The 23,192-nt window shown below is 54.0% G+C and overlaps 1 protein-coding gene across 8 annotated transcripts; it reads left to right on the top strand.

Moving 5' to 3' along the window:
• Positions 1–1,202: 1,202 nt before the first annotated feature.
• Positions 1,203–22,393, top strand: B3GALT5 (beta-1,3-galactosyltransferase 5). 8 transcript variants are annotated; one of them, XM_036219496.1, is made up of 4 exons: positions 1,203–2,503; positions 3,638–6,386; positions 18,170–18,404; positions 18,961–22,393. In XM_036219496.1, the coding sequence occupies exons 3-4, from the start codon at positions 18,342–18,344 to the stop codon at positions 19,894–19,896; spliced, it is 999 nt and encodes a 332-aa protein (XP_036075389.1). In that variant the 5' UTR covers positions 1,203–2,503; positions 3,638–6,386; positions 18,170–18,341; the 3' UTR covers positions 19,897–22,393. The 8 variants fall into 8 exon arrangements, 7 of the variants coding, with proteins under 7 accessions (XP_036075389.1, XP_015977263.1, XP_036075390.1 ...); XM_016121777.2 differs by lacking the exon at positions 3,638–6,386; XM_036219497.1 differs by having other exon boundaries at positions 1,203–6,386; positions 18,170–18,321.
• The last annotated feature ends 799 nt before the right edge of the window (positions 22,394–23,192 follow it).

Here is a 23,192-nt window from a genome sequence, read left to right as displayed (position 1 = left end):
CTCCACCTTTTGGCTCTTATGAACGATGCTATGAACATAGGTGTACAAATAATTGTTCGAATCCTTGCCTTCATTTCTTTTGGATTGATACTCAGAAGAATTACTGGATCGTGTGGTAAGGCTATATTTTATTTTTCGAGGAATTACTAGACCATTTTCCACTGTTTTACGTTCCTACCAGCAATGCGCAAGGGTGGATTCCAATTTCTTCACTTTCTTGCCAACACTTGTTAATTAAAAAAATTATTTTTATAGTAGCCATCCTAGCGGGCGTGAAGTAGTATCTCATTGTGGTTTTGATTTGTATGCCTCTGATGAGTAGTGATGTTGAGCATCTTGTTATGAGTTTGTTGGCCATCTGAACATCTTCTGTAGGGAAATGTCTATTTAAGTCCTTTGCCCATTTTTAAAAATCAGGTGGTTTGGTTTTTGTTGATGAACCCCTACCTGTTAACGGATCAGACACTCTTACTGCTGGGGACCTGTGTTATGTTGATACATTTCCTTCTTTTCCTGTTTCCTCTCTCCATCCGAGTTCTCCATCAGTCACCCCTAGTTGGTCCTGTTCTCAGGCCCGACTGGTCACCTCTGTCCCTTCCCACCCGTTTCCACAGCCCGTGTTTGGGACCCTTGTCTCTTTAGCTGTCGGTTCCTTGTGTGGAAAGTGTTTTTCAGCCAACCGCCCCCTATCGTCTTCCTGTTCTTCCTAAAGAATCGTCACCCGCTCTCTGATGTTAGCTAGGCTAGTCAGTGGAAGCTGCATTTTGGAAGCTTGAGAGCTTCTGGCTGCATAATTTTCTGCAGGATCGATGCTGCTGCTGACCGCTTCCATTTTAAGGCTCCTGTGGTCCCTGAGACACTTCTCTGTGACAATGAAGTGGGGTGGGGAGTGAGATTGAGGACTGGGGTCCCTGAGTTGCTTTTGCCAGGCTGTAACTCACTCTAGGGCCGAGGCTAGTGACTTTATCTTGCAGATTTCTCTTCCGTAAAAGAGAGCATTAGCATCCACCTCATAGATGCGTACTGTGTCTGTAGTTACTTCTCTTTCATTTATGATTTTATTTATTTGGTCCTCTGGTTTTTTTATTTCTTGATGAGTCTGGTTAAAGGTTTATCAATATTGTTTATTTAAAGAGCCAGCTCTTGTTTTTATTGATCTTTTGTATTGATTTTTTGTTTTTTTTTGGATTCTATTTTGTTTATGTCTGCTCCAATTTTTATTTTTTTCTTTCTTCTACTCACTTTGGATTTTGTTTGCTGTTCTTTTTCTGGTTTCTTTAGGTGTGAGATTACATGACATAGTTGAGATTTTTTCTTGTTTCTTGAGGCGGGCCTGTATTACTATGCATTTCTGTCTTAGGATTGCTTTCACTGCCTTCCACAGATTTTGGGTCATCGTGTCTTCATTTTCGTTTGGCTCAAGGTATCTTTTGATTTCTTCCTTGATCTTGTTGTTAACCCATTCGTTGTTTAGTGACACATCATTTAGCCTCATATGTTTGTGTGTTTTCCAGTTTTCCTCTTGTAGCCGATGTCTAGTTTCATACCACTGAGGTCAGAGAAGGCACCTGGTATGATTTCAGTCTTCTTAAAGTCAGTGAGATTCGTTTTGTGCCATAACATGTGGTATATCTTGGAATGTGTTCCCTGCGCACTTGCGAAGAACGTATGTTCTGTTGTTTTGGGGTGACATGCTCTGAGAGTATCAGTGAGAACCATCCAGTCTAGTATATCATTGAAAGCTGCCGTTTCCTTGTTGATTTGCTTCCTGTCTGGAAGACCCGTCCCTTGGTGCCAGTAGGGGGTTAAAGTCTCATACTCTGTATCACGGTCCATCTCTCCCTATGTGTCGGTCAGTGTTTGCTTTACATACTCAGATGCTCCTCCGTTGGGTGTGTAAATGCTCACTAGGGTTATATTTCTCCTTGGATTGGTCCCTTTGTCATTGCGTAGTGTCCTTTGTCTCTGATTATTGCCTTTGTGTTAAAGTCTGTTTTTTTTTTCTTATCTAAGTACTGCTGCTGCCCCTGATTTTTTTAGTTTTTATTTTATTTTTTTTATGTCCACATTTCCGTTTGTCTGAAATATCTTTTCCATCCCTTTACTTTTAGTCCGTGCGTCTTCGGGTGTGCCACTCTGGGGCCTATCAGGTGGGATGTGCCTTTGGGTGTGCCGCTGTGGGCCTTATCAGGTGGCGTTCTGTTGAGGTCTAACTCCTGCCTCTGGGCGTGTTGGTGTGGAGCCCCTTGGGAGGCTGTCCCGTGCAGGCAAAGGTCAGCCTCTGCCTGCCACTGGCCCGGGATGGGAGCCATAAAGCGAGATGTATTTAGTCGCTGCCTGATCTGGACCTAGAGGATGTGGTGAGCCAAGGCCAACTGCCGCCAGTGCCGAGCCTGGGGCAACTCAGCAAAAGCCCCGGAGCATCCCCAGCCCTTAGGCCGCCTGCCAGACGCCTGTCAGACTCGGCAGCTGCATGAGCCTCGGGAGACTGGAGTTGGATGAGGTGGGTTCCCAGGGAGTCATCAGCGTGGGGCACGTGGTGTTCCCCAGGTTGGTGCAGATTCAGGGTCAGTGTCTGTGCTGAGCCTGTGACCACCGGCAATAGTCTCAGCTCACACCGAGGCCAGCCACTGCCCGTCATGGGCGTGCAGCCAGCGCTGGGGCTGGTTGTGCCTTACTGAAAGCGTCTGCTGAGGTGTTGAGCAGATACCTGTTGATTGCTGCTCAAGGAACCTCCTGCTGAGGGGGCCAGGGAGCATGAGCGGCAGAGCCGGTTGCCCAGTAACCACCTGAAATCGCCACTGGGCAGTTTGCAAGCTGGACGGGGTGGGGTCTCAGGGAGAAACAGGGTGCAGGAGTAGATCTCACTGGGCCAGTGCAGATTCAGAATTGGCTGTGCATGGGAAGGACTCAAACAGGCAAGGTAGTGCCTGCTTGCAGGCTGCCCAGGAGGAGAGCTCAACAAAAGACAATGGTGGCTGTCCCTCCAGCCCTTGCCCTGAATCCGCACAACTCAGTCTTTCCTTGTATGTTTCTGGCACCTCCTGAGCTGTTGCCCCTCTGTCAGAGCCTGAGGTCAGTAATGGCAAGCAAGCGATTCTGTGTGTGAGCCCTTTAGGGCGACGTCTTGGTTTCCAGCTACAATCCTTCTCACCTGGACAGCCAGAGTCTCCACTGGTTTTCACAGCCAGATGTTGTGGGGACTCTTCTTCCTGGCACTGGATCCTGGGGGTGGGGAGCCTGGTGTAGGGTTGCAGCTCCTGGCTCTTCCGGGGCACCTCTGCAACCACGATATCCTTCCCGATGCTCAACCGCCACAGGCGGTGTGGGACCAGCTGTGCCATGTCTCCACTCCTCCTACCAGACTCGAGGTGGTCTCCTCTTGGTATCCCATTATAGTTGCTCTGTTCAGGTAGTTTTTGGCTGGTTTCTATCTTGGCTGGAACCACTGTTGCCATTTAAACATCCCCCTTCATGCAGGTAGATTCCAAGTAGGTCACTTCTCTACATTTTATTAGGAGGCTGTTATTTTTATTTACTTATTTATTAGCTCAAAAGTATGTTGTAAGGACTTTTTTGGGGGGGGGGCCTTTTAACTATTGTCAAATCATTTCATGTCACCTGCGCCCTCATACAGAACCATGTCAATTCCACTTCGAATCTAGAAGAATTTGGCCTTTCTCCAATTTCTACGAATTGCGTTATTTTGAAGATACAATCACAAGTGTCACCCTGCACAGTGTACCTAATGAGACCACGTCAAATGATTGTTTCCCGAGCAGATGTCCAGAGGAATTGTAGGGCTTTATGAATCAAGCAAACTAACATCACGGAAGTCTTGGGAATGGCCTAGAATATTGCCTGAGTGCTCACCACCTCCTGGGTACCACAGCTACTTATTTGACTTTCGCAAAGACTTTAGGAGATAGTTGGTGTTATTTTCTCATTTTACAAGTTTGCTATTTCTCATATATAGGGAAAATGGTCTTAGGAAGGTAAGTATGCCCAGAGTCTCACAACTAACAAGTGTCTGACTTAAGATCTGACCTAGTTCTCTTGAATTCTTAACATTGTGATTATCTTCAATATGTAGCATTTTCCACTCTCATTTTCCATTTCGTTTTTTTTCCTGGCCTCCTTTCTATATTAACTATGTGAAAGCATAGTCCAATTTGATAATGGGATATTTGCATATTTATCCGTGATTTTGTTTTAACGTTTGGTTAAATTCAGTCCTGTGTTTAGTTTTATTGCTGCTTTTTTTTCTATAATATTTGTTTTCTAAATTTTTGACAGCCTTCTTTGTTTTTCTTTAATCGTAAAAACGCTGAAGGCTGTGCATTTGCTTGTGAGAGCGACTGTGAACACCTTAAGAAACCGTATCTAGTGTTCTCGTTCATTTTCTTTTATAACTAATCTATTATTGCACATTCGATTTCTCCGTTGACCTCAGAGTTCGTTTTGTTTATTTCTAAGTTGTCAGGAATTTTTTTATGATTTGGATTAAACTTAATATTAACCCTAGTTTTATTGCTTTATGACCAGGATGATGGCCTATTGTTTTCCTCTGAAATCTGTGTACAGTTACATTGCTATTCAGAAGTACACGCAGTTATAATAATGGAAATGCTGGTTTCAGAGGATAATGATGAGGATTTGAAAGTGGTGCTTAGAAGTCATTTATTATAGTTTAACTTTGTGTGCTTATGTTTTTTTTTTAATCATTAAAACAAAATACGTAGTCTTAATAAAAATTAGGAGGGCACATCGCCGGTTTTAGTTTTTATAGGGAGATGGTCCCAGCCCGTTTGGTGACAACTGGCGCTTAAAACCAGATGTGACATTCCTGGTTGCTGGTGCCGTGGAGGTGCCGGTGGAGGTGGGAGTCGAGAGTGAGGACAGTGACGGCAGCTGCGGGGACCCCTGCTTCATGGACTAAGGCCTGTGGAACATTTCGGGGTGATCCTCAGATTTAACTCTACATGCCGGCAACCTTCACTGCTGTAACAGCTCGAAGATCAAGGCCATCGATCTTCGTTTGGAATTGGCAACATTCAGATCTGTCATCTAAACAAATAAATTACATCGAAGGGCCAAACACAGTCACAAAACCACATCCTTTATCTTTGTCCTGCAGCTTGATCGCAAGAAGTGAAGGGCTGGAAGCGCTAATTAATCTGGCTAGACAGGATTTATCTTGTAACCAGGGCGATCTTAGTGGTTCCGTGCCCCTTCGTGGACTCACGTGTAAGCTGAGGCACACCGTCCTGCCCAGTAACTGCACAGACAGCACCCAGCACCGCCTTCAGTGTAGGGTGGGCCTGCACTTCTGGGCTAACCGTATTTTGGAGGAAGATGAGGAGATAATCCTGTCCTGTCGTTTACAAGGATCATTGAAGTTGGCGAAGATAATGCGGACCAGACCGCTGTTCCGAGAGTGCAATTTCAGTAGGATCGCTCGAGCCGCAGGAGGCACAGTGCGGGGCGAGCACAGTGTGCCACCTTCTGAAACCCTGTTTGGGGACAGTTCCCTGCTGGGGCTTCTCGCTGTCATTACTGTACAGCTGTGCGAAGGCTTCTCCTGGAACGGAAACCTCTTCCGATCATTTTATTTCACAGAGGATATGATGGGCTTGTCGTCAGCTGTTTTCCTAAAGCCTTGTGATGAGAGCTGCCCTGAGAATCAGGGCAGATTTCAGTTTCCTGGGAAATCCCTTTCTTGGAAGAAAACTTTATTTCTAAAACGGTTTTATTATTTGTTTCCTGCTGTCCTTTAAGTTGGATTTTTTTTTCCCCCCTAACGATCTCGTTTCAGACTTCTTTCTTTCCTTGGAGTTGTTCCAAACACTTCATTGGTCTTTGTGAGAAATATTACTGGGTTTTAAAATTACAGTAACAATCAGAAAAGTGTTTCTAGGCTCAATATGAAATTAATGCTAAGTTGCCAAATCTCACTTATTTAATTGTACTTAGGGAAAATGAACATATCCTTGAATACTTGATTTAAAAAAAAAGCCCAGCTACCAGTGAACAAAGGGAGGTGTCGTTGAGGGGGACGGAGGGATCCCGAACAAACTCGTCCGTGGGTAACAGTTTTAACAAACCTTTAAGAAGTGTCACATTTTCAGTGTGAATTATTTCACATTAAAAAACTGTGGTTTTCCTGCCAAAGTTATCTTTACTGAAAGCTGTGTGCTTTTCGTCAGCTCCCGAGTCGAGTGAGGGTGAGTGGGCTGGTGGCGTGTTCCGGATGACACCCGGGTGTTGGAGGGGGTGTGTCCGGAGCCGCCGCGTCCTGGTTCTGTGACCATCTGAGCCATACTGTGTCTCCGAAGGTCTCTCGACAGTGTCTCATTTAATGACTACGTGGGGCGTTGGTGACCTAGGTCAGTGAAATTTCTCTCTCGGACATTTCTGGGTTCCTCCGTGGATTTCTGCTGTCTGTGCTGGGTTTTCGAGTGCGAAACAGAGAAAGACTTAGGAGTCGACCGGCCTTTGAGTAGGAGGTGATGTTTTCATATTATCGCCTTTTTTTTTTTCTAGTTCAGGGAAGGTGGCTTCCACAGATTCGCTGGAGAGCTGTGATGGCCCAGAGGTGGCCAGTCTGCTCTCTGACAGCTTTCTGCTGGTTTCGTTTTCCCCAAATGGAAATACAAATCTAGTGGGAAAAAACGATGTGGTTAAAAAAAAAAAAATTCTTTCTCAGTATTCACAGCGAGAGGAGGAAATGCCACGACAGCTGCCCTCAGTGTTGCTTTCGGGGAGTTCCGTCCAACACTGCTGTGGTGTTTGTCACTTAGCAAGGGGCGCGTGGCAGGTGTTCGGGTAATAACTGCTTCGAGTAATTTTATTCACGCATCCGCTTAGCGAATGCCTGAGTGGTGTCGGTCCCGCGTGCCGAAGCACCGCTGAGCGATTGAAACAGCGGGAACGTAGTGTCTCGCAGTCGAGAGTGGGGAGTCCGAGGTCAAGGTGTCATCGGTGCTGGTTACTTCTGAGGCGCGGAGGGGCGTCCGGCCTGTCCCTCGCCCCCGGCTTCTGGGGGTCGCTGGCCGTCCCCGGCACCCCCAGGCTTGTGGAAGCATCACCCCGACGTCTGCCTTGCCCTACACCTTCACGTGGTGTCCTGTGTCTGTGCGTCTGTGTCCAAATTTCCTTTCTTTCTTTCTTTTTTTTTTTTAAATAAAGACAACCGTCCTTTTGGATTATTAGGGCCCACCCTAATCCAAAAGGTATGACCTCATTCGAACTCATTACATCCGCAGATGACCTTATTTCGAAATGAGGTCGCCTTCTGAGGTCTTGAGAGTTACACGTTTGGTGGGGGGGGAACACAGTTAAACCCATCACTAAATATGTAGGTACTCAGTAAATGTTTATTGAGAGTCCGTTACGGGAAAAGCATTGAGATTTAAGTAAATATGAAATAAATATTTCCTGTCCCAAGCCGCTTGCCTTACAGCAGGAGAGAGATGTATGAACGAATAACCGTAACCCGGCGTGCTGCGGTACAGGTATCCACAAGGAACTGTGGCACCGAGAAGGGGGATGATGGGCTCCCTTGTCGGGGGGAGGGCGGAGAAGCTTCGTGGGGCGGGCGGAGTTTGAGCTGCATCTGAAGGGCTTACGAGGAGCCCGCGAGGGAGGCCAGTGGTGTTCAGGACAGAAGGAGCAGTCCAGACGGCGGAAACAGAATGGCGCCTCCGCGGCCCCCTGAGCCATCTGGTGGCAGGAGTGGGGGGGTGGGGCACTGTGGAGGTGATGGGTGGGGGGGCACTGGAACTTTCCAAGCATTCAGTGACACTCTTGGACTTGTGGTTTTGGAAAGTTCTTCCAATCGACCGCACGGGAGCTGCAGTGGAGGTGGTTAAGTCTAGAGTTTGGGAGACAAAGCAATGTGAGGGGCCTGGGCCTGGCACTTGTGTCATGGGGTGGGGTTCCGGGGCCCTTCGGCCCGAAAGGAGGGCCGGAATTGCAGACGTCTGTGGGAATGTCGAGTTGGCGTTTGGATTTGGACTTAGGCAGAAAAGCGTGGAAGGACAAAATGGCTTTGGGGATGATTTCGCGTCCTCAGGCAGGAGCGGGCAAGGGAGGGCCAGGGGACAAGCCCGGGTTTCAGGAGCAGGACGAGGGAGGAAAGCCAACGGAGGAGAGTCAGAGTGAAGAACCCGGGAGATGGGAGGGGAACCAGATGAGCACGCCACAGAAGCCGGAGGCCGGGGCGGCTGCCGGGGGCGAGCTTGGGCGGCAGCACCCAGCATCCCCGGGGGGTCGGGGGAGCTCGAGCCCGCGCAGAGCCCACGTGCCTCGTGGCTCGGTGTCGACGTGGTGTCTTTCGAAGTCTTAACCGATGATATATGTGTAGGTATCACTAGTTTGAGGTCCAAAAGGCAACTCGACTTTTTACTGAACTCTTTCAAAGAAACCGAAGACAACTTCATTCATGATGCCCAACAAAATTTTAAGTTCTCCCCACCGTCTCAGTCTCCCTGTCCCTGCCCCCTGGATTCTCGAGACGTCTCCCAGTTCAGCCCGTGCTAGCCCCTTCTGTCACCCAGCATCTCTGATCTTCCCCGTCGGCTTCATTCCCTTCCACTAGGAACTCTGCCTTTTCCGGCGTCTCTCAGTTCTTCCCTCGTCTACTACCCTAATTTTGTGCAAGAGGCTGTCAGGGTTCCCGGTAGCCTGGGGAGGAGAACAGGCCATGAGAACGCCTGTGTCGTTTTTCGACGCAAAGCAGACTGTTTGTGACCCTTTGGCTGAGTGATTTCGGAGAAGCAGATTGCAGCAGCTCGGAATTAACTTGTGGACAAGGAAGTGCGAGTGATGAATACAGGATATTTGTTCTAGAAATTGAAATGGACGGGAAAGGAAAATAAGAGATTGGCTCACGATCAGATGATATGAGATAAAGCCCTTTAGATATTGTTTTCGTGGAGCGGATTCTTGTTTTGCAATCATACTCAACGCAGAAATTCACCCGGGCAATAGCTGTCATCATAAGAGGAGACTCAGTCCCGGGTGCACTGCTCACCGTTCATATGCATTGTCGCTGCGGCCGACGAGGGAGAAATCGGCAGTACCGCCAGACCTGAAGCCCAGATCCTAGAACATGGACATTTTCTGCGTGAGCGCTGTGCAGACAGGGATGGAGGTGTGAGTGTGGATACGCCTTGTGGAGAAGGATTGAGCAGAGTGATGGAGCTTCCCGACGCAGGTAAAGCGTCCTTTGTTTCATGGTCATAGACTCGCACCAGATGATTCATCTCGGGTAATTTATTCAACAAATATTTGTGCATCTCCTGCAATTTCCTCCCCACAGTGCTAGGCCTTGGGGTTCCTGGGGTTCCTGGCGGGAACAATATCCTGTCATTTCTGGGCTAAGTTCTTCCTCACCCAAAGGTTCCCAGTGGGAAGTGACTATGGGACTCTTCGATCAGAAGGCCGAGCGAGTTGGGTCTGGGTGGAGGGGAGAGTTGCCATGATTCATCTGGGTTGGGGTGGGGAGTGGATGTAGGCAGGTGGCTCGATCTATTGCACCAGGGCCTCAAAGGTTGGCCGTGACTAGCTGCACCTTGGTACCTTGATAATAAAAAGTAGGTGTGACTCAGCGTTACATGTCACCACTGGGGGTGGGATGTTCCCAAGTTCAGTAATTTGGGGAAGGCTCGGTTTTAATCATTGTGCTTGCAACATACTCTTCCTGCTTCTGGACTCGGGTAGTACCTGGAAGTACGAGGCGGTTAGCAGGATATGGCTGTGGACGTGTCTGCACTATGACCCGGCTAAAAGTGTCATAAGCGGCACAGTATTTATTATACACAGATAGCGATGTGGAATTTGTTCCTTGGATGGCATATAGAAATTTTTGCCTAATTCTTCTTCGTCATTGCTGATTCTCCTCAAATGCCTACCATTTCACTCTTCCCGGCTCATATTTGCAAATGAGTGTCTAGGCTGAATCACCTTGGAGGCTCGAGTGAAGCCTCTACAATTGCGCAGGTCAGCATTTGGATCGCGAAAAGGGGGCCTTCACCCTCTCCCGTCAGCGGGTTTCTTGGCCGAGTGTCATGGCCTCGACATTTTGTCCAGAGCCTGGGGACAGGGTCTGCTTCAGATCAAGTGGTCTTGAACTAATAGTCGTGAAGTTTTGCTCTATTTCTGTTAGAAAAACAAAGTCAGAGGCATTCTCGAGTCATGAGTCATCGGTAGACTCTTCTCATTTTCCAGAAGACAATCTGCAAGTGGCGACCGGCGGGAGGAAGCTTTGTGATCACCGTCTAGGAAAAAACGACAGGCCTGAGAAAGTCGTTTATCACCTCGAGGTAGAAATCGTCCATGTTTTACAAGAGCCTCCACTGTGAAACCAGAATGTTCTCCCTCGCCCCCTGCAGTGAAGTCGAGGGCAGAAAACAGCCCACAATCCAAAGGACATTCCAGCATACGATTAATGGTGATAACTGCAATGAACAAGGGCAGCCTCGAGCATGGTCCTGCTTGTGCGAACCACGCACATGCCCTGTGGATTCAGCTCTTTGCTCGTTTGTGGGTTTTCGTGGCTGTCACCTTCCGTCAGGGCCGGGAGGCAGCCGGGAGTGGGGAGAGCTGCGGAGAGCGTTTCTCCACCGCGGGAGAAAGTAGCGGGTGGAGCGCGACCTCTGGGCGCCAGGAAGATTGGGGGTGCGCGCGCGTTGGGAGGGGGTGCGCGGCGGGGTAGCTGCTCCCGGGTCACTTCCGGTGCATGGACACACACGTGTGCTTTTGAAGCTTTTGCCAGGCAGCTGTGGTTTGTTATTGTGTGCGCGCTGTTTTCCGAACGAAGAGGATCTTTCGTCTTGACAGTCGTGTGCCTACATCTTGGGGCCAGCAGGGGAAGGCCGGAGGTGGCGTTGACCTGTGCACCAGTAGCTCCCCTCACCCCGCCTCCCCCCCCCCGCCTCCCCCTCTCCCTCTCCCCCCGCCCTCGCCCTTCTCTGCTCAGCCCTTCATTCCCCGTCACGCTCCGGCAGCCTGACTCCCAGCGACGCTCCACGGTTCGCGCCTCGCTTCCGACGGCCACCAGCTCCCCAGTGCGAGCGGCGGGGCGAAGCGGGGCGCGGCCCTTCGTGTGCTGCTTCTGCCTCTTCCGTCGACACGGCCGCGCTCTGTTTCTTCTGAGGAATCACCGAAGCCTCCGGAAACGTACACGAAGCCGCAGCGCCGAGTGCGCTGGCAGACTCCGTACTCACCCCGAGGGGACGGGCGTTCACGCAGGCACACGCGTCCGCGCCGTGCAGAAGCGCGACCTGGCTTCCGGGGGGGCGGGCGACTTCTCGTGGGGCCGTTCAGAGCTTTCCTTTGGGCTCCCACGTGCCAAATGCTGCCATGGCGAAAAACACAGAAAACGGTCCCTGCTCTGTCCTTCTGGAGTTATTCATCAATGCAAAAGGTGGAAGGACTAATAAAATCTGACCCCATGAAGGAAGTTCATAATGCACCATACGACGGGTGCCGCGAGTGGGTAGCAGAGGAGCGGTTTGGCAGTCGGGCAAGCTAGAGTTAGCGGAGCAGAAGTGGGGTGGGCTGGTGGCCGGAGGAGGCTGGGAGCACACATGGCAGGGGCATTCGCACAGGAAGGAAAGAGCAGTGTGGCCTGAGGGTGGAGGCAGGGCGTCCCCCGGAACAGGTAACGCAGGACATGGGCTGATGTATCAGGAACTAGGTGGGTCTGTCAGTCCGGTCGGGCGGGACTTGTTTGACAAGCCGTAAAGAGTTAACACCCAGTGACGCAGCACCCCCGCCCCGAGTGCTGGCTCACGTTTTTATGGTCTCTCCGTTTAGGGCACCTCATATAAAATGAAACGTTTGAGTAGGCCGTTATTTCTAGAATGATCACGCTCCCTCGTTTTAATAGCTTTTTCTTTCTTCTCTGCCCTGGTCCTGCGGTTTGCACGCTGAATTCCTGTCACTCTCAAATTCTTTCCCGAGGGCACTCAAGCAGCCTCTGCTCTATGGCGCTACCGTTTGGGCCACAGGCATCCAGAATAATCGAGGGGAAGGTGCTCTTTGAGAGAAAGCTCTGGAATTTGTTTTCGGGGTGTTGTTTGACACGGGGCTGAAGAATTCTTGCCTTCTTTTATTCCATCGGGCGAGCACGGGGCTTTCCCCGAGAGTTCAGGTTTTTCTAACGTGATCGATTGCACAGGATAATCCGCAACCCCAGTCTTCTCTGGCCTTCGTTTTTGCTATGCCGTTCATTCGTTTGGTTCAGTTTTTGGTCAGAAGATAGGCACCCATTCGTCGCTCATTGAGTAATCAAAAGCTTATTTTTTTTTTTTTTAAAAAAGCCGGTGGTAGATCAGCTTTTCCAAATCTATGCATGCCATTTTCGTCTGTTCGTTTGTTTCTTTTGATGTTGTGGCTGAAACCGTTCAGCAGAACTATCCAGTGTTGTTATTTGGGCCGTTCAGAAAAGAATGCTTCAGAGGTTTAAAAGAATCCAGTTTCAGAAACTTTGAGGCATGCTCTTGTTTTTATTTATTTATTTTTTTTTAAAGAAGTAAAGCAATAGGCTTTATTGAAAGCGCAGAGTTACAGCTCTCTTGAGAGAGGGGGGACCCCAGTGTGGGATTCCCCCGAGTAGACAGAAGCTGCTGCTTTTATAGGTTTTTCCGCCAGCCACCCGTTCTGGCCTGGCGAGACGTGGCCCGATGCGACATGCCTTTTCCCGACTGGTTGGTTTAAAGGTTTCTGTGTGTTTCTGTCTGACCGGTTGGCACGTCGCACGCTCCAGGTTGCAGGCGGGGACTCCAGGGGCTGGATGTGGCCTCGAATGAGGTGTTCCTACCATGGACTGCCCTGTTCTGCCTAACACCTACTAACTTTTCTATCTCAGTGCCCGCTCTGAACACGTAACCCTGACTGCCGTTAGGGTGAGGGATCGGTGACCGTTCTGGCTGCTTCGTGTAAGGAGTGGCATCGAAAGGAACGGCAGTCGGGCGGTCCGGAGGTCTCAGGTCCATAGTAGAAGGACATGTCCATTTGAGGTTCCATACCGAGGACCATTTGCAGCTTGATGGCCTCTAGGTGAGAAGGAACAAACTTTGTTAAAAGAGGCAGGAGATAGGGCGCAGTCACCAGGGCCGAGATGACCATCAGTGTGGGTCCTGCAGAGGGAAGAAGCCAGGTGCCTGGCTCCCGGTCTTCGACAAGGACCCGCATGATTCACCCACTTGTTGGCGGACCCTCGAGGCCCTGTCGGTGAGCTTTCCTGCCGCATCCCTGGCTAAGCCGGACTGATTGATGTGAAAATATCGTCCACGTAAGCGGAAGGGTTGCGTTGGTTGGGTGTTCAAATGTAAATAAAAATTGTGAGTCTAGGTACACTGGAATGCAGAAGCATAGGAATTACTGCCACACGGATAATACGGAGCCTTGAATGTGTCTCCCTTCCCCATTAGGGTTTCGTACCCCCAGATGGCAGTAGGGCATGACTACTGCATTCCTTGAGAAGACCCTGTCCCTTTAAATTTTCTATTATTTTAATGAGACCGTTCTCAGGTTTTAAAGGGCGTTGTTTTCGGCAGGGAGAAAAGGTGGCGTCCTTTAGATGACTGTGAACAGGTGTGGCTGTCGAAGCTCGGCCAAAGGACCCTTGAGCGGCCCAGACCTCAGAGCTAACATCGGTTTCGACTAAGGGAAGGTAGTTCAGTCTGTCCTGGGGTCACCGATATACTGGTTCCTAATTCAGCCGTGACGTCTCTCCCTGGTCGTGGGGTAGGGCTTCCGGCATGATCAGGAAGGACCGAGAGAACCTGAAGTCTCCCCACACACAGCCGAAAGGCTGAGTAAAGAATTAGTAGTTGGCTTCCCGGCGACTCCTCGTACAGCCACCCAGAGGGTGGAGGGGGTTCCAGGATTAGAGAGCAGGACAGCGAGGGTGGCTCCTGTATCCAGAAGGAGGTTCACGGGCTTTCCTTTGACCTCTAGGGTCACGCGGGGCTCCGGCGTCCCCATGAACAACTGGGTTAAAGGAGCCACAGTGAGGACCCCCCGGCCCCTTCAGGCCTGTTGCGTCTGCTGGGCCTCTGAGGACCATCTGCCTTCCAGCGACTCTCTCTGCAGATAGGACAGGGCCCTGAGGGTCTCCTCCGTGGTGGTCCTTGCTGTCGGGGGCAAGGTGGCCTGACCGTCCACAGCTGTCGCAGCTGGTATTTCGGTCCTGGGTGCCCTGAGGCCGAGCCGTTTGTAAGGCCGCCACTATCATCTACGTCTTTTCCTTAATTTCCCTTTTCTGGTCCCGTGCCTCCTCTTGGTCTCCATTGTAAAAGACCGTGGTGGTGACCTTGAGGAGTCGATCTGGAGTTCCTTCGGTCCGACAGCCCACTTCTGTAATTCCCTCCCGATGTCAGAGGTGGGTCAAGTAACAAATACATCCTTCAAAATTAGTTCGCCTTCTAAGGTGTCCGATGAGAGAGCAGTGTGTTTGGCTAAGGCTTCTCTCAACCTTTCCAAAAATGCCGAGGGATTTTCACGTGGCCGCTGACTAACGGTCGACAGCTTAGATTAATGAAGGGCTTTGACCCTAGTCCCATTCAGGGGCATCATCGACGGGCACCACCTCTTTGCCCCTGGTGGGGTCCAGAGAGGTCATCTCCCCTCGACCTCTCATCATAGGATGCTAAGTACGGGTCACCTCCAAACTTTTCAGCAACTTGAAGAACAGCTTGCTTCTCGGAACTCGTCGAAGCCTCGTTTAGGAGTAGCATAATCTTTCCAAGAAAGTTCGAACACCTGAGTCGGTTCTTGCATTGCTTCCATACGTTTGTCTGGGTCGTGTGAAAACTTGCCCCGGGCCCCTTTAGTTTGTCTGAGATCTTGGAGAGAGAAGGGGGCCTGGACCCGTGTCGGGCCAGATGCCCTGGGTGTTTCTCGTAGTGGGAGTAGGTTGTGTCTGTATTTACGAGGTCCCCTATTAGGGGACCCCAGAGTAGGGAACCCTGGATAAGGAGGGCAGGATGGCGGAGCCAGCGGGGCCCTTGAAGGGAGGGTTGACGGTCTCGGGTTGGATTCTTCTGGATCTTTGGGGTTTGCTTGTGGCGGGTTTGTTAGTGACGGATTTGTTTGGCAAGGAGGCCAGGAGATGGCAGCCAGCGGAGCGGGGTCCATTTTACGAGCTTCACATAAGCCAGGGTTGTCTTTCAAGGCAAAAGAGCTTTGCCCGCGGGGTAGCGCTGACCATTCGCCTTCCCGTCTGCAGAAAGGTCCGATTGTGAGACGGTGCTGTGATTCCTACTTCCCTCCGTGGCCAGACCTCCTGTCGTCTGGCGCGTACTTGGACCACACATCCGAACAGAAGACCAGGTGCCGTTTCCGTAGAGACTGGGGATCAAACTGGTCCTAGCGTCTCAGGGCACATCTCAAAGGGGCGCAGGCGGTCGAAGGTTTGTTACCCATCTGAAAAGGGAGGAGAGAACAAGGTGACCCCTACTGTCTCTTCCTGCGGCCACAGAGTCCTAGGGCATCCCCTGGACTTGTAGATTCCGGCGCTCTGTGCAGATAGACGCCGGCAACCGAGGGGTCATGGGTCACCAGGAGTAGTCGCGCTTGCCTGGGCCACCGCCCACACCCCTGTGGCCTGCTGCTATGTGTCCAGGGGGTGGACCTCTTTCTCCCTTTTTGAATCGACTGGGATGTGCTCAGTGAAATCGGTGGCCGACGACTAGGTGTCGGGTGGTAGAGGGTTGCCATCCCTGACGTTCGGCATCTGTGAACTTCCCCGAACGGAACTTAAATCAATCCTCGCGGTGAACTAGACACCGGACGGCCGAGATGACCAGACTCTGGAGGGGAGGGACAGTTTTAACCGCTAAATAATCCTCTGGGAGGAAAAGTTAGTCGGCTCCATATTCCAGGTGGATTTGTGAAGGTCAGTGAGGCCCTTTAGGAAAAACAAGTTTCGGAAATTTTCTGCCAAGATACCATGAGGCCCCTGGCGAGAGGGCCGGTGGCTTAGGAGGTGGGCAGGATGGTCGGGCCTGCGGGGCTGGGACCCGAGTCCTGACCGATGGACGGAGCCAGCGTCACAGCGTCTGCAGGTTTGGGAAGCCTGGCGGGAACCACAGATATCCCGGCAGCAGCACTGAGAACGTGACTGTCTGTCCTTCAGGGCCCCAAAACGGGCATGACGGGGCCCAGCGAATGCCCCAGCAGGTCAGGAAAGGAGGGGTCCCGTAGGAGCCAGTTCAGTCTGCTGCTGAATAGCGTCCGTATGTCTTACCGGGAAGGTGACGGAGCTTTGGTGTCAGTGGACAGTGTGCGTGGCGTTTGGAGAGGGTCCGATGGGGGGAGGCCCTGGACGGCACCTCGGAGAGGACAGGGTGTCGTGGGGAAGAGAAGACGACGGCGATCGGGGGGGGGGGGCCTACCAAAGTGCCGCCCTGATGGGCAGGCGTCCGAGAGAAGCTGGGGGGATCTTCAGAGCCCGCCGTAGAGCGCGACCCCTCAGTCATTTCCGGAAGGTCCTCACAGACATGCGTCACCTGGAATCCTCCATGCGAAGAAGACGGAGGATGAGGCCGGCGCCCCGGCGGATGCCGAGGGGGGGGCCAGGCCCCCCGTAAAGCCCGGCCTCCGAGTCGTCAGATCGGCAGCTGCGCTGTTCTCTGTCAGCTGGCCGACGGGGTCCCCAGGGTTTTTTGGACCTAGAAGGGATTTAATGGGGGTTGTATAGCAGGTGAGGAGTCTCAGGGAGTGAGCTTTAAAGAACGGCGAGAAGCTCGCCTCTTCTAGGGGTCCCGGATGAGCCCCCAGGAAATGCCGTAGGGTTTTTCCTGGTGCGCTTGTGAGTCGTAGCCGTCTGGACTAGCCGTGGCGTCGCGGACCCGCGAGTGAGGACGCGGACACAGGGGAAGAGGCGGAGTGATGGGGGCTCCCGGAAGCGGGGTGCCCCTGGCTTTTTTTTTTTTTATGGTTTGGGGGTTGCAGGTCAAGGCGCTTTATCTCTTTAAAAAAATGTAGTAGAGAAAATTCAGCGGGGAGCAGTTTGCAGAGCGGGGGGACAGAACCTGGGTGCGCACAGACACCCTCCGCGCCCAGCACCCTCTTGGTCACTCCACGGTCAGCAGGGAGAGCGTTCACTCTGCCTCCCGGGCGCCATTCGCATCCAGCAAGAGAGCACCGAGGCAGCGAGCCGAGCGCCCACCCCTGGGCACCGGGATCCTTGCGAAAGGCGAGTTGGGGGAATGAGGACCTCGGGTTTCCTGTGCGGCAACTTTAACAGTGAGGAAGAGATTCACATGAGACTGGAAGCAAAATAGAGAACTATCATTTTTCTCTTGCGCTGGGCTTTTATGTTTCTCTCTACAACGTATTGTGGGGGGAAATGTGATGTGGTTCCCTTCTCACCCCTTCCCAAAACAAACTACACATTGGAGCCCTGCAAATCAATGATCTCGCAAAGGAGGAAAGAGAGAGAATTCTCAGCATCCTGCACGCACCGGCTCTGACTGGCGCCGTGATCTCTTCGAAAGCGGTGGGGGCGCCAGCCGGACAGGCGCTTCGTGGGGCGCTGAGATCAGGGGCTGGACCGAGCCGGCCCCCAGAGAGTGAGCCCGTTCTGGACGGCTCCCTCCACTCTTTCCTCAAGATCTTCGATTATATTCGGGACGGAATTTTAACTTGATGAAATCTGAGGTCTTCTTTTGCCATCGAAATAGCCAACCCTTTCTTCATGTCGCTCGGTCGGTCTCTTTTCTTTCCGGCCCCTCGGTCGTCTCACTTAGGGTGACATTCTGAAGACGCGGACGCTGGGCCGCGAATCGATGGATTCCATCCCCGCGTTAAATCCTCGAAGCATCAGCCACGCCGTTGTACAGAGAAGGTTCGCGCCAGCGCGTGTAGTGGGAGGGTCGTAGGCGTCCGTATGAAGCCCCGGGCGCCGTCCCGCGCCTTTAGGCCAAATATTTCCCTGCTGCTGCTGTCGTGGGCAGGGGCGCCGGGCGGTGGGGTCTGGCTGGGTCGTGCCGGTTTTGCAGATGAGGAAGCGAGGCTGGGGCGGGGCTCCAGAGCGTCCTCCAGGTCGGCGGGTGGTGGGCACCTGCACAGACGCTCGGGCACGGCGACAGGCGCAGAGCTGCTGGTGACGCGTGCGCGACGCGAACGGTGCCGTTCTCTTTGTTTTTCTTTATAGCGATGCTGGAGGAAGAAGATCATCGCGTTTCGTAAACGAGCCAAGTGCCGCACGGCAGAGCCGACAACGCTTCAGAACACGTTTCCTCCACCCCGTGGAAGCTGCCGTGGGGCGTGGGCTCCCACCCAGATGTTCACCTGGCCCAGGAAAACGTGAGCGATTTGCTTTCGTAATGCCACAGTTAATGCGGATCGCCCGGGATTTGTCGAGGACGACACAGGTGGGTGGGCAAAAGGTGCGAAAATCGGACGAGAAATCCCCAAAGAGCCACCACCGGCAGCACAGGTGGCGTTCTGAGGCAGTCGTGCGCACGGGAAAGCTGGGCTTTTTCTGTCTGGACGTGATGGGAAGGCGCTTTGCCCCGTCGGAGAGGCGCGCAGGCGGCCCGTACGCGGAGCGCTGGGACTCGCGGTTTCCCGCCTCTCGGGTCCTCTGGCTGGACTTCACGATGGAGCCGTAGGAGGGCAGAGCTCGACGGAGCTAGGGAGCGAGGCGGTCCCACGTGCTTCGACGTGAGGACTCTGAGACCCCCCGCGGGGATGGGCAGTGAGCCTCGGGGCCAGCGCCTGGTCCCCGTGGTCCTGACCGAGCGTGTGGTATGGACCGAATGATGCCGGTGGTGCTCCGGGCCTCGCGGTGACCACGGCATCCCTTCTGTGTGTGGCGAGGTCCCTGAGTTTCTGAAACACGAGCCCTGAAACGTGGGTCTCCTCCCCCATCCCAGCCTCCCCGGGCCAAGCTAACTGCGCCCCCGCTTTCGAGGTCTAACCATGTGATTCTGTTCCTTTCAGATGGCTTCCGTGAAGATGCGACTGGTGTACATTTCCCTGGTCATCCTGGGAGCCCTTTGTTTGTATTTCAGCATGAACAACCTGTCCTTTTTCCAAAAAGAGACATTCGCTTTCAAGAAAGAAGACGGGAAGTTCCTGCAGCTCCCGGACATCGACTGCACGCAGAACCCCCCCTTCCTGGTGCTGCTGGTGACGTCGTCCCACAGACAGGTGTTCGCTCGCCTGGTCATCCGGAACACGTGGGGCAGGGAAACAGTCGTCATGGGAAAGCGGGTGAAAACGTTCTTCCTTCTGGGCAGCAGCCCCAGTACGAACGTGTCCAGGGCGGTGGCCCAGGAGGCCCGGCGGTACCGCGACATCATCCAGAAGGACTTTGTGGACGTCTATTTCAACTTGACTCTGAAGACCATGATGGGGATAGAGTGGATCCACCACTTCTGCCCCCAGGCGGCTTTCGTGATGAAAACGGACTCGGACATGTTTGTCAACATCCGCTATCTGACCGAGCTGCTGCTGAAGAAAAACAGGACGACCCGGTTTGTCACCGGCTTCTTAAAAATGAATGACTTTCCCATTAGGAACAAGCAAAATAAGTGGTTCGTCAGTAAATACGAATACCCGTGGGACAGGTACCCACCCTTCTGCTCCGGCACAGGCTACGTCTTCTCCGGCGACGTTGCGAGTCGGGTGTACGATGTCGCCGGGAGCATCCCCTTCCTTAAACTGGAAGACGTCTTCGTGGGGCTCTGCCTCGCCAAGCTGAAGATCGGCCTGGAGGAGCTTCACTCCAGGCAGACCTTCTTCCCACAAGGGCTGGACTTTTCCACATGCCGTTTCAAGAGGATCGTGGCCTGCCATTTTATCCAGCCTCAGAAGATGCTGACGTACTGGCAGGCTCTGGAAAATTCCGTGGGGGAAGAGTGTCCAGCCGAGTGAGGGCCGGACACACCGCAGACAGCCCGCGGTGACGGCGTTGGAAGGGTCTTCGGATGGCATCACTCAGGCTCGCCGGGGGTAGGGAGGGAGAAAGGGCAGTGAGGGCGACATCGGGTAGTGTCCCCGATCTTCACGGAGCGGCCGGGGGGCTGCCACTCGGGGCCCCGACGACAGCCGGTCCCGTCTCCTGAGCTCCTGCGCCACCGACCGGGCGTTCGATGTGCACCCACGTTTCCTCGTTTCCGGGGCCGGCCTCTGTGTGAGGTGGGTGCTGTCATCAGCAGTGACGTAGGAGGAAACGGCAGTTAGCGAGGTACAGGAGCTCGCCCCGTGGGTCGCAGCCAGCAGACATCAGAGCAGGGAGGAAATTCGAGGCCCTTCAGAGCCCAGTTGGCGCCCCCGACCCGGTCTGCCCCTCTGGTCGGAGGGAAGGTGGTCCGGCGGCTCAGAGCACGAGGGGTGAGAGCTAAGGAGGAGGGGACCCCTGAAGTGACCGGACAGGAGTCCCCCCCTCCTGAGCTTTCAACCCTTGTGCTGTTTCGTGTTAAGTCCGGGGTGAACACAGGCCCCCAGCCCCCTCCGCTCCTGCAGCAGGTCTGGCTGGACACTGAGTCCCTGTTCGCAGTGCGGCACTCGGCTCATCACAGGGCATGTCCCAGACGGTGGCCTGCAGGGACCTCAGCGCAGCCAGGTCCGGACAGAAGCCGTGTTTTACACAGTTGGTTAGGAAATCACCGCAAAGCCTGGGCCTGTGTACAGACTTCCCGGCCACACGTGATCTCGTCGCGAGCCTCAGAGTCACGTGTGGCTTCCCATCTGCTTGTTCCGGGCGCCCTCCGTCTGCACCTTGGGTCTCGAAATTCAAACTGGAGGGCAGTTGGGCACAAGGCTCGGTCTGCGAAGGATTCTGGGAGCTTTTCTGGGAATTTAAGGGGCATTTAAGTCGAGATGCGCTCAAGGTGCCCCGGGACACTGAGTGCTGAGGTGAGCCCTGCTCGGGCTGGGGAGGGGTCGGTCTTCCTGTGTCCACTTCTCAAGTGTGAACCGAGCTCATCTTTGAATCCCTCATGCGGCCAAGGAACACCTGGGTTCTGCGGCATGGGGTGGAACCTGCGGTCGGTTTCCTTCTCCCTGGAGTCCTGTCCCGCAGCCCCGCGTGCACACGAGGCGCCGTGTGGCAAGGCTCCGCCCGTTCGGCCACCGCCCCGTTCCGTGCACGGCCGTCTTGCTCCCGATCATAGCAACGAATGGTTCACAGCTTTCAGTCTTCCAGGCGTTGCCAGCAGTCGAAGCAAAGATGTCGCATGGCTGTATCACTTATAAACGTTGGACTCAGTTCCGACTTGAACTCAGGAAGAGGTATTTGCTGCAAAGCGGTCATGGCAATGTTGACAGCAGAGCGAGGTCTGGCGTCCTGTTTCTCACAGTAGTGCGTGTGTGTGTGTGCGCATGCGTGCGTGTGTGTGTGTCTGGATCAAGCTGCTGCTTTGCACATGTGTTTCTTTATGCCGGCTGCTCTGAACGTGCTGGGTCATGTTCTCAGGTGGGGGAATCAGGGACCGAGCGTGTATTCTGAAGCCCAGGTTTTGCCAGAGCCGCGCCCCTCCGTCCCCTGGGAAGGACTGCCTCTCACCCTGAAGACGATGGTGGGTTTCGGGGGGGAAGGTTTTGGTCTGGCAGGAGGACTGGGTCGGTGCTTAGATGTCCACCTCATCCACTGCGTGTGTGTCCGTGCGGCCCCCGGGCTCGGTGGGTGAGACATGACCGAGGCCAGTCAAGCCAGCTGCCTCTGTGTGGATGGCCCCGGACCCGGCCTCCTCGGCTCCCGGCCGCAGCCCTTGGCCACCGGCGCCCGTGGGCACAGGCTGGACAGCGTCTGTGTCTTAAAAGGCTTCCTACAAAACACGTATTTCCCCCACTCTACTTCTGTATACAGTGGAGAATTTTTTTTGTCTAGGGACAAAGAACTTCGTGGCTATGGAACATGAGGGGGTGCCTTCACGCAGCAGGAAGACCGAGCTGCGGCTGGCCCCGCGCCGCGCCCAGGACCTCACGGCCTGCGGCGGGTCGCAGGCGCCAGCTCAGGTTGTCTGCCATGGCTCCTTGCCTTGCACATGAGCGAGAGACCGTCTGAAAGTGTGACTTCGGAGGTGGAGCTGCGCTTCCTATCAACACGCGACGCTGGTCTCCAGACGAAACTGGAGGAGAGGCAGGCGGGCAGGTGGCTTCCCTCGCAGGCATCCGGAGAGGAATGACAGGGGTAACGGATGCCGCTGGCCGGGTCCCGAGGTCAGAGCAGGCCTGAGTGTGACTGACGTCCTGGAATGCCCACGGCGGGTCGGCCGGGAGGCTTTGCAGACCAGGAAGCCGAGCAGCGAGAGGGGGTGAGTGGCCAGCTCAAGGCTACGCAGCAAAGTCGCAGAAAGAGCACATGGTCCCGAGGGGCTGCGGGCGCGGTGCGTTGGTCGCGCGCAGCCCCGTGGCCCCCAGGCTGTCGGCTGACCCTCCGGCCGCTCCGGCCGCCCCTCTGGGCGCCTCCTCGGTGTCCGGCCACCCCGCGCGCCCGCCCTCCAGCGTGTGGCCCCGCTTCCTGCCTTCCACTGGGGCTGGGGAAAGCTGTCGCTGTGGCCCCCTGGCACCAGCCCCTCTGCTCTTGGACCTGAGCGCGACCCCCGCGGGGGTCCCCTGAGGCTCGCCCGCGCTCGGGGTCCGGCCCCCCTCCCTGCCCATCGCCCCACAAGCGTGCTGTCACGTCCCACGAAGAAAAGGCACTGGTCCCCTTCCCTCGACACGGCCTTTCCCTGGGCCGCCCCGTCTCCGTCCCCTGCGCCCTGCGCCCTCTGCCCCTCGGGGGGGTTTACGTACTCGCCACCTGGAACGCCTCTCCTGCTCTTTCTGGAATCCCCTCCAGTCAGACTTCGGTGGCCCCCCCTCTGTCAGAGGGGTCTTCCCGAGGCTGCGGACGACCGCGTTACTGGTCCACGGTGGCTTCTCAGCCTTCATTGTGCCCGGCCTCGCGGCCCCTGGCACCCTGGAGGGACCCTGGAGGACGCTGGCGGCCCCCCACTCTCCTCCCCCTTGCTGGTCTCGTGTCTGTCACCTCTGCTTGCCCATGGCCCTGCTCTGACGTCTCGCATGGGGGCGCCTGGGTCCGGCCTTGGGGCCCTTTCTCCCCTGGCTCGCCTCTGCTCTGGGGGTCTCTTCCGGCCTCAGAGTTTTAGATGTTCCCCCTCAAGCTGGTGCGCCCTGTTTATCTGCAGCCCAGAACTTGCTCTTGCCCGTCCATCTGGTACCTT

The sequence above is a fragment of the Rousettus aegyptiacus genome, unplaced genomic scaffold (assembly GCF_014176215.1).
Source record: "Rousettus aegyptiacus isolate mRouAeg1 unplaced genomic scaffold, mRouAeg1.p scaffold_m13_p_4, whole genome shotgun sequence".
NCBI lineage: Eukaryota > Metazoa > Chordata > Mammalia > Chiroptera > Pteropodidae > Rousettus > Rousettus aegyptiacus.
Note: the sequence above shows the minus strand (reverse complement) of the source record. Positions and strands in the feature narration are given on the sequence as shown.